Source organism: Myotis brandtii, unplaced genomic scaffold (assembly GCF_000412655.1).
Source record: "Myotis brandtii unplaced genomic scaffold, ASM41265v1 scaffold384, whole genome shotgun sequence".
NCBI lineage: Eukaryota > Metazoa > Chordata > Mammalia > Chiroptera > Vespertilionidae > Myotis > Myotis brandtii.
In genome coordinates, this window is record NW_005364745.1 from 1861070 (window position 1) to 1870664 (window position 9595).

The 9595-nt window shown below is 40.9% G+C and overlaps 1 protein-coding gene across 1 annotated transcript in view; it reads left to right on the forward strand.

Annotated features, from left to right (window-relative positions):
• The first annotated feature begins 840 nt into the window (after nt 1-840).
• LOC102244738 (chromosome unknown open reading frame, human C5orf42) overlaps nt 841-9595 on the forward strand; it is a 72000-nt gene continuing 63245 nt past the window's right edge. The window contains 8 exon segments of the mRNA XM_014544842.1: nt 841-965; nt 3014-3149; nt 3264-3383; nt 3801-4033; nt 4772-4878; nt 6011-6167; nt 6802-6905; nt 8158-8340. Of these exon segments, the coding sequence (XP_014400328.1) occupies nt 885-965; nt 3014-3149; nt 3264-3383; nt 3801-4033; nt 4772-4878; nt 6011-6167; nt 6802-6905; nt 8158-8340 (1121 nt within the window). The 5' untranslated portion in view covers nt 841-884.

Genomic DNA, 9595 nt, shown 5'->3' on the forward strand with positions numbered 1-9595 from the left:
TATCAAATTAATATATATCAACATAAGTGTAACTCCATCTATTGAAAAAATCTACATTATTAACTGGTACACCTGGTAAAAACATTAAAAAAAACACACAAATGAAGTAAATCCTTGGCATAAATACTTAAGTATATACGGTATCCTATATCTAGGAGAGGTAAGGCCCCTTTAAAAAACAAACATCTGGCCAGTGTGGCTCAGTTGGTGGGCATCAATTGGTGCACAAAAGATGGTTGGGTCTTTTCCCGTCAGGGATTTGGGGCTCGATCCCCAGTAGGGGGCGTTCAGCAGGCAGCCCACTGATACTCGCTCTCTTGTCCCTGTTTCTCTCTCCCCCTCTCCCTCCCTGGGAGTGAGGTAGAAACTGTATTGCCTTTTGCGATCTAGCCTTGGGAAATGCAGAGCATCACTCCTGTTTTATTCTGGTTAAAATAGACCAGATCCCATCCAGTTTTAAGGGATAAGGCATAGACCAGAGAAGGGGTCTCTGAGAGACAGTCAGGGTCACAGTGCAGGAGAATATGGGACAGGAGGTGCTGCTGTGGCCATCTTTGGAGAAAGGCAGATGACGTGGAAACTGTATTTTCCAGATCTTCCCCGAGGTCTTGTTTACCTTCACAGTCGGAGAAATAACTTGTCAAATAAAAGCAAATACAGTTTGCCTGACTGTTCAGGATACGAGATGAGATACCGAATGCATTGTCAATATCTTGCCTTAAGAAGAGAATTGAACTGATGAAAAAGTAGAACACCAAATCTTTATGAGAATTCTAAATTAAGATCCTCAGTAAATACGGGCTATTTATGATGATCATTATTTTTGCTTTTCATAGCATCTTGTGACTGTTTTTACTTAACTGGTCACTGAAACCTCGACAAGCATGGAGATCAGGTTGGAAGTTTTGACGTCAACCACCATCAAGCAGAAAAGACCCTGGCCCCGCGTCTCCTGGTTGGGCCAGGTAGGTGTTTCTTTCTCGTACTGTCCAGTCGTCGTCTGTGTGGAATGTGTGCTTTGCCTCTGAGGTTGAAGGATGGTCTGTGGCATTTAAAAAATAAAATCCGTCTTTCAAGGATCACCTGCCCACAGAACAGGGTTTTGTGTGTGTGTATTGTCTTCAGTATAGTGAGCAAGTTAGCTTTTCCAGAAAGTTAAATGGTCTATCAAGAAGAAATATTTTAAGAAGTGAATCTAAAAATCAAGTGAATAAATAATCTGATGAACAGAATAAACTGGTGATTATAATAGAGTCAGGGGCATAGAAAGGGAGTTGACTGACTATTCTTGTGGGGGAAAGGGGGTGTGGGGGTGAGGGCAGAGGGTGGGGTGGGAACCGGGTGGAGGGGAGCTATGGGGGGGAAAAAGAGGAACAACTATAATCTGAACAATAAAGATTTAATTAAAAAAAACAAAAAAACACATTTTTATATTATGTTTAAAAAGGTGGCGATGGCATATAGCAAAAAGGAATTTTTTTTTAAAATATATTTAATTGATTTTTTTACAGAGTGGAAGGAAGAGGGATAGAGAATTAGGAACATCAAAGAGAGAGAAACCTCAATCAGCTGCCTCCTGCACACCCCCTACTGGGGATGTGCCCACAACCAAGGTATATGCCCTTGACCGGAATCAAACCTGGGACCCTTCAGTCCGCAGGCCGATGCTCTATCCACTGAGCCAAACCAGTTAGGGCGAAAAAGGAATTTTTAATCTTCTGAACCTTTTCCTACCGGAACAATCCGTGGAGTGTTTCTTTCTATCGACAAGCATGGTTTTTATGAGTGTGCAACCCAGTGGCCCTTAGACCTGGGGTGAAGGTGGGTCATGATGCACTAACAGCCCAGGACACGACTCACAATACATGGGATAGAGGCCTCACCGCAGGGAAAGTGGGCAAACCTAGATTTATCACAAGTATTAAAATTAAATTTGGTGGTCCCAGTTAGCATGGCTCAGTGGTTGAGCGTCGACCTATGAACCAGGAGGTCACGGTTCGATTCCCGGTCAGGGCACATGCCCGGGTTGCCGGCTCCATCCCCAGGGCGGGGTGTGCAGGAGGCGGCTGATCAGGGATTCTCATCATTGATGTTTCTATCTCCCTCTCTCAAATCAATTTTTAAAAATTATATTAAAAAAAATTTGGTGTTGTGTCGTTTCCTTGGAGAAATTATACCATTAACTTACCTTCTCTTGAACTTCACGGCGGTTCACAGTCATCGGAGGGCTTGTTAAAACAAGGGCTGCGCCCCATCCTCAAGCTGCTGGGTCAGTGGGCCTGGGGTAGAAGAAGATGCATTTCCTGCAGGGTCTCGGGGGTTGCTGATGCCGCTGGTTAGGTGGCATTTTGAAAACCACTGCCCTGGGATAATACATGAAGGCAAAGTTAATTCAGAACAGCAGACTTTTCCTCGGTAATAAAAAATGATCAGCCCCCTGACCGGTTTGGCTCAGTGGATAGAGTGTCGGCCTGCGGACTGAAGGGTCCCATGTTCGATTCCGGTCAAGGGCATGTACCTTGGTTGCGGGCGCATCCCCAGCAGGAGGCGGCTGATCGATGTTTCTCTCTCATTGATGTTTCTAACTCTCTATCCCCCTCCCTTCCTCTCTGTAAAACATCAATAAAATATATATTTTAAAAAATGATCAGCCAGGGTTGCAGAACCCATATCTGTTTTAATCTAAATAAGTAATTTAAAGACTTGTCCATACTAGGGTTAAATTGATGACCCAGTTTTGGCTAGCAGAAGACACTCTTATAATTTTAAACCTCAAAGCAATCTAAATTGCATTTGTTAGGTCATTTTTACCAAGCAATTTTAATGAGGTATTTTAAGATAGAGTGAAACCATGTTCAGTCTACCTAGTCGACCTTATGGTTCATTTTAGGACTCATGGTACACAGGTATGTCATCTTTCTTAAACGTCACTTCGTGTTCTTTTCTGGCATAATTTGGATAAGACTTTGAATGAACTTCTGCCACCTCCTAAGTCTCACGTGTTTCTTCTCAGGAAAACGAAGCCGTTTTTCTTTTGGATGATAAACTCATACATGAAATTAATTTGCTGTCGGGAAGGACAAAGAAGAAAATCCCTCGCCTGCAGCCTTTCTTGAAGCATCTTGTGGTCCTCACAACGTCCAGTAATGGTTAAGTAGGCCTGCTGTTTCCAGAGGCTGAGGCAGCCTGAAATTCCTAACCATGTGGGGCAATCTCAGGGGCGCTTTTAGATTGTAAGGATTGCATTTCCTTTTCGGAAACAGATGCCTGGCTGGCTGGGGTCCTTTCTACCGGGGAGCTTTTCCTTTGGAACAAAGATCAAGATTGTTTGAAAACCATCCAGGCAGCTGAGAAGCCGAGGGAAGTGATTAAGGCTTCAGTAGGTGAGGATGTATTTGTTTAAATTGGTTTAACTTGATAAAACAGGAAGGGAGGACGAAATATTTTCCTACTGCTATTTTTAAAAAATCTCTCTGTGTGTGTATATCTCTGTGTGTGTACACGTATATTTCCTTGCATTTTTTTTGGTGGTGTTTATTTGTGATACTTAGATTCATCTTGGATGAATGTAGTCTGGTATGCCTAACATATCTGATAACCAAGCGTTCCTAATATCACGTAAATATGTGATATGTTACTATTATTTGTACTTTTAATTTTTTACTACTGCCTTAGCTTTACATCCTTAATGGTCACATTATTCTGGTTCTTTGTCAGAAGAGATAAATTATTTAGCCTCTGGAGGGAATTCAGTCTTCAAGGTTTAATTACTTTTTTTTAACTTTTTTTTTTATTTTTAGCAAGCTCGTTGAGACTCTATTTGTATGTATCTGGAGATGGAAAAAGAGTTCTGATTGTAACTCCCTCTGGATGCATATTTCTTTGGGAATATTTGGAATTCAGGAATGTCTTGTCTTCTAAAAGCCCTTCATTGAGGGGCCAGTGGTCCCAGATCACACCTGAAGAAGCAGTGCGTTTGCCTTCCACTGAAGATAAAGAAGCTGTGGTGCATGCTGTTTTCATAAAAAATGAGGTAAAACCCACATCGGACAGGGGGTTCGAGGAGGTGAGCCCTCGGACTCTGACCACACACTGGAGTGAATGAGCACAGAGGGCAGTGGCATCGCTGTAGATCTTTAGTCAGCATCGTCCCAGAAACGGTGAAATTATTGTGGGAAATACATTTTTATTTCTTGCACATTTTTAGAGGTGTTTATAAAAATGGTTTGATATTAGAGCTTCCTTTCTCTTTCCCTAGTTTTACTTTTCCCTAGTTTTGAAATATAGCTAGTTTTGTAATTTAAAAAGCTAGAATTGGTGACATTAAATAAGCCGTTTAATTCCCAGGAAATAATACCTTTATGAACTAAAAAACATTTTAAATAGCAGCATGGGCCTGCATTTTATTACCAGTCCACTACTGTTAAAAGTTGCATTTTAAAGTTTCATTGTTTTCCTCTACCTCACCCCACTTCCAGTGCCCTAGTTTAAATAATATATAACTGTAGAAGAGAAAGTTACTATGTAAGTATCATTTTAGTGACAGCCCCAGTAAATGGCAGTGTTTTCTTAAGAGAATAAACTGCATGTTGATTTCCCATTTGGGATATACCTGTGGCTCAGAAATAAATTAGTCTTGAACTTAATGTTTAGAATAAAAATAGAAACAAGATCTCGATATATTTCATTTGTGATGAGAAATATGTATGTTCTGCGCCTTGATTTATTGTCGGATAGATTATGTGCTAAAGTCTATTGCATTTATCTACAGTTACTGGGCGACTGCTGCTTGTGCGCATTTACTTTTTACTCTGGGGAGTGTCTGAGGTTGACATGTCTAGCAATTCGGTGGCATGAGAATGTGTTTCCACCTGTGAGGTGAGGTAAATGTTCCCTTCTTTCTTATTTTCCTGCCCTTTTAAGACACAGGTACCTTTGGCTTAGAACAGTGATGGCGAACCTTCTGAGCTCGGCGTGACAGCATTTTGAAAAACCCTAACTTAACTCTGGTGCCGTGTCACCTATAGAAATTTTTTGATATTTGCAACCATAGTAAAACAAAGATGTATATTTTTGATATTTATTTTATATATTTAAATGCCATTTAACAAAGAAAAATCAACCAAAAAAATGAGTTCGCGTGTCACCTCTGACACGCGTGTCATAGGTTCGCCATCACTGGCTTAGAAATACACAGTCAGATTAGTAAATGAACTGTCACTTCTGAGACTTTACAGATCCTTTCTTCCCATAGTATTGCTTTAGTTTTCATTTAAACACGTTTAATCGGTTATTTTGCTTTTGTTTCTCTTCTTAGAAGTGAAAACACGTAAAAGATAAGGCAGACTATGGTTTTACTTGTTTTAAGACAATAAAGAGCTACTTTGGAAAGGAATTTTTACAGTCAATTTTAAAAGGCACTTGAATTTACTGTACTTTTTACATGCTGGAGAATTTTTTTTTATTTAAACATAGAATTATTCTAAAAAGCCCATCAAATAGAATGCATTATAAAAACATATAATGGCTAAATAAAATATTGTGATTTGGGGGGGTGTATTTTTCTTTCTGTTTATTTTCTTTATTTTTTATGCTAACAATAACTTACTAAGGTATAACTTATATAAAGTAAAACAAACAAATCTAATGAATATACATGCGTGTAACAGTCTCATATCAAGTATAGAACACTATCCGGAAAACCCACTCTTCTCTGTTCAGTCCCTTTAAAAATGTTAGCAATAATATAGAAATGGGGGTGTCTAAACCATTAGTGGAAGCAGATGTATTTGGGGTTGGCTACCAAACATGCTCTTACTAACAAAACTCTGCGATTGAGCTTGTTGAACTGGTGACTGCTCTTCTGTGACTTGGACGGCTGCTAAGAGGCCCCTAATATATGTGCACATGTAGGAACTTAGTTGGACCCTTTAGTTTTTTTGTAATGAACTACGTATTAATCTAGAAGTTACCATACTTCCTGTTTTCAATTATTTCCTTACTTTCTTAGATCCTTGCCATACCGTGTTCATTGGGCACAGCAAGATTGCCTTCTGGGAAGTCTGATTCCTACGTGTGAACCAGTCAAGTCAAGAGGAGCTCTAATTTCTGCCTTTTCAAGAGATGGCCTTACCCTGGCAGTAACTCTGAATCAGAAAGACCCGAAGGTCAGTAAATGTAACCTGTCTTGGAAGTAACCTATAGGGCAGAGAGTTTAGTCCCGTTTTTAAATGTTTTTTCCCCCTGGAGATAATTCTTTAAATTGGTGTTTTCTGATCCAACTCAACATTGTGGATTGGTGAAGTTATTTAAATTGGCTACCAGGCCCTGGCTGGTGTGGCTCAGCTGGCTGAGTGTTGTCCCGTGCTCCGAAAGGTTGCCAGTTCCATTCCCGGTCAGGGCACATGCCCAGGTGTCTGGTTTGATCCCTGGTCGGGGTGGGTACAGGAGGCAACCGATCAAGGTTCCTCGCTCACGTTGATGTCCCTCTCTCTCCCTTCCTCTCTCTCTCAAATTACTAAAGAAATTAAATAAATGACCTGCCATAGTTTTCAATACTTGGCCTTCAGAAGCAAAAATAGGTTGAGGGAAAAGGAAGAAAGAAGGGCAATGCTGTAACTGATGTTCTTAAAATGTAGAATAAAAGAAAAGAAATATATGGGTGGTGAGCACTGCTTGCCCGTTGGGAAAGACCCCTAGGTAGTGTACTGATATAATAATAGATCTCTAGGTCTTCAGAATCATAAGTTATGATCAAAGTAAAATAATTTTAATGGTTTTGTCTTCTTTAACTCTTTCTAGGCAACTCAGGTATTATTTGTAAACACACTGAATTTTGCTACTCTCTGTGGAAGCCTTAAAGGCTGTAGCAATAAGAGCCCCGTGGTTCCTGCTACCCTGGTCAGGTAAGAACTCTTTTGTATTTCTAAATAGTGCTTTTGTTTTCTTTTCCAACAGTTTGATAGTTTAAGGCTCTGATGATTCAGTAGGTGTCTAAATAGGTATTTAGATGGATAATGCAGCTCTCTGCATCTGTGAGACAGGTTCTGAAGATTGCCTTATGTGAGGAAAGCCTTAAGTGCCTAAGGAAGGGGCTGCTTGCGGGGAAGATAGTGAGCATTTTCTCTTTTTTATTTCTTGCTACGTTGTCCGAGGAGGAGTGGGATCATGGCTGGTAGAAATATATTGGGCTTAACTGGGAGGCTGAACTGGAAAAAAGTTGGCATTCTCTGCACACGGGTCAGTAGCAACATACGTGGTGATTTGGGATGGCATGGGAGCTACCACGCGGGACATACAATAGGGAAGTTTCCTCTTGGACCCCCGGATTTCCCTTTCCGAACACTTCTCTGTGCTGCTCTCTGAATTTTCCAAGTTTTTAGACCCATCCAGCCTTGTCTCTTCATTTTCTTCCCCCCCTTAAAAGTTCCGTTCTGAAAGTGTTACGGGTCTCAGTTCAGCAGTGTTTGACTTAAGGTGTCCCTCATTTACATGAGCAACAACTACTCTTGTCTCCATGAGACATCACTGTTACCAGACAGTTACGGAGGAGAAATGATGGCTTTGCGAACAGGGATTCTGCGGCCGCGTGGAACTCAGCAGGTGTTGACCTTCCCGTCTATCAATAGATCTTGGTTGTGGACACCAATAGGGTTAACAGTTGTTCTGATTAACATGTGAGTGACTGAAAAGCTTAACTCTCAGGGAGTATTTTTATTTTGTGATTTGCTTGTGAATCGAAATTTCTATTAGTATGTCGTATGGAGTAGATGTGTATGTGTGAACTCTTTTTCTCTGGGAAGTGACATACACACAATGTATGTGGCAGTTATGGCAGTTGTCTGCTCTCCATTCTTTTTTTTAAAAGAAATATTTTTATTGACTTCAGAGAGGAGGGGAGAGAGAGAGAGAGAGAAAAACATCAACGATGAGAGAATCATTGACCAGCTGCCTCCTGCACACCCCCTCCTGGGGATTGAGCCCACAGCCCAGGCATGTGCCGTTGACAGGAATCGAACCTGGGAACCTTCAGTTAGGGCTGCTCTCCATTCTTTTGCCCTGTTTTTTTTTTAAGAGTTTCACCTCTGCTTGGCCGTTAGAAATGGTCAGACACATTGTCTAGAATCCTTTCTAAACATACTGTCTCGCTCTTTCTAGGTCCTACTGGGTAGGCGACATCAGCTGGACCCATGACAGTCTTTTCCTGGCCTGTATGTTAAAACGTGGCTCCCTGGTTTTACTGACGTGCCAAGGGGAATTGCTAACACTGATCACGCGTGGCTGCTCGGTAGAATTTGGGCCGGCTGAGTTTATTCCTCTCCACCCGCTCATTACATACAGGTGAGACATTTCTATCGTTTCAGTTTGTTTACGGAAGTTTTCTCTTTTGTTATTCCTGTACTGTTTTGTTTTTATGATTTTATCTTTCAAATTGTCTTATTTTTTCTTTGAGTGTGTCATCTCAATATGTTTCTTATTTATAGTTTTTTTTTCTATTTCTTTTTGTGGCTTAATCCTGGTGAAAATTTGACATTGTGACTATGTAAGTATAAGTTATTTAAATATTCAGTAGCACTAAAAATTTTATATTCTTTGACAGAAGTTAATAAAAGTTTGTCCTTTATTTTATTATCTTTTTTACATTTTATTTACTTTTATTAGTTTTTTTATTGTTGACATTATTGCAGGAGTCCCCCTCCTTCCCCTTGCTTACCTCCACTGTCCCCCATCAACCCCTCCCCTTGTTGAGATAAATTTATAACTTAATATAACTCGACACATAGATTTATATACCTTTTTTCCAATTGAAAAAAGTTGTTGGAAATGGATAGAGGACTTTAGAAGTTATCCACATTTAAAGTTTTTAAAATTGTGAAGTGGTTCTTCTACTTACTTGTTGTATGACTTTGGATAAGTTATTCTTTGAGCCTCTATTTCGTCTGCTGTGAAATAATTGGTTGAGGAAGTGAAGGAAGATAAAACATTGGAAAAGGCCTTTGAAATTAATTCACTCCCCTTGCTTTACAGAGGAGGGGTGTGTTCTTGATTATATTTAGCAAAAACTGATGCTTTATTTATTTATTTATTTATTTATTATTTGTTAATCCTCACCCAAGGATAGTTTGTCCATTGCTTTTAAGAGAGAGTGGAAGGGAGGGAAGGAGAGAGAGGGAGAGAGAGAGAGAGACATCGATGTGAGAGAGACTCTCATAATTATATTCTTACAAGTATATTTAAGTACTAGAGGCCCGATGCATGAAATTTGTGCAAGAGTAGGCCTTCCTTCCCCCGGCTGCCGGCACTGGCTTCCCTCTGGCTCCCGGGACCCAGGCTTCCCTCGTGGCCCCGGCTTCGTCCCGAAAGACGTCCGGTCTAATTAGCATATTGCGCTTTTATATATTACTAGAGGCCCGGTGCACAAAAATTGGCTTCCCTCCTCCCGGGACCCAGGCTTCCCTCGTGGCCCCGGCTTCGTCCCGAAAGACGTCCGGTCTAATTAGCATATTGCGCTTTTATTATATACTAGAGGCCCGGTGCACAAAAATTTGTGCACTGGGGGGGGGGGGGCCCCCCCCCCCGGCCGGGCCCCCCCCCA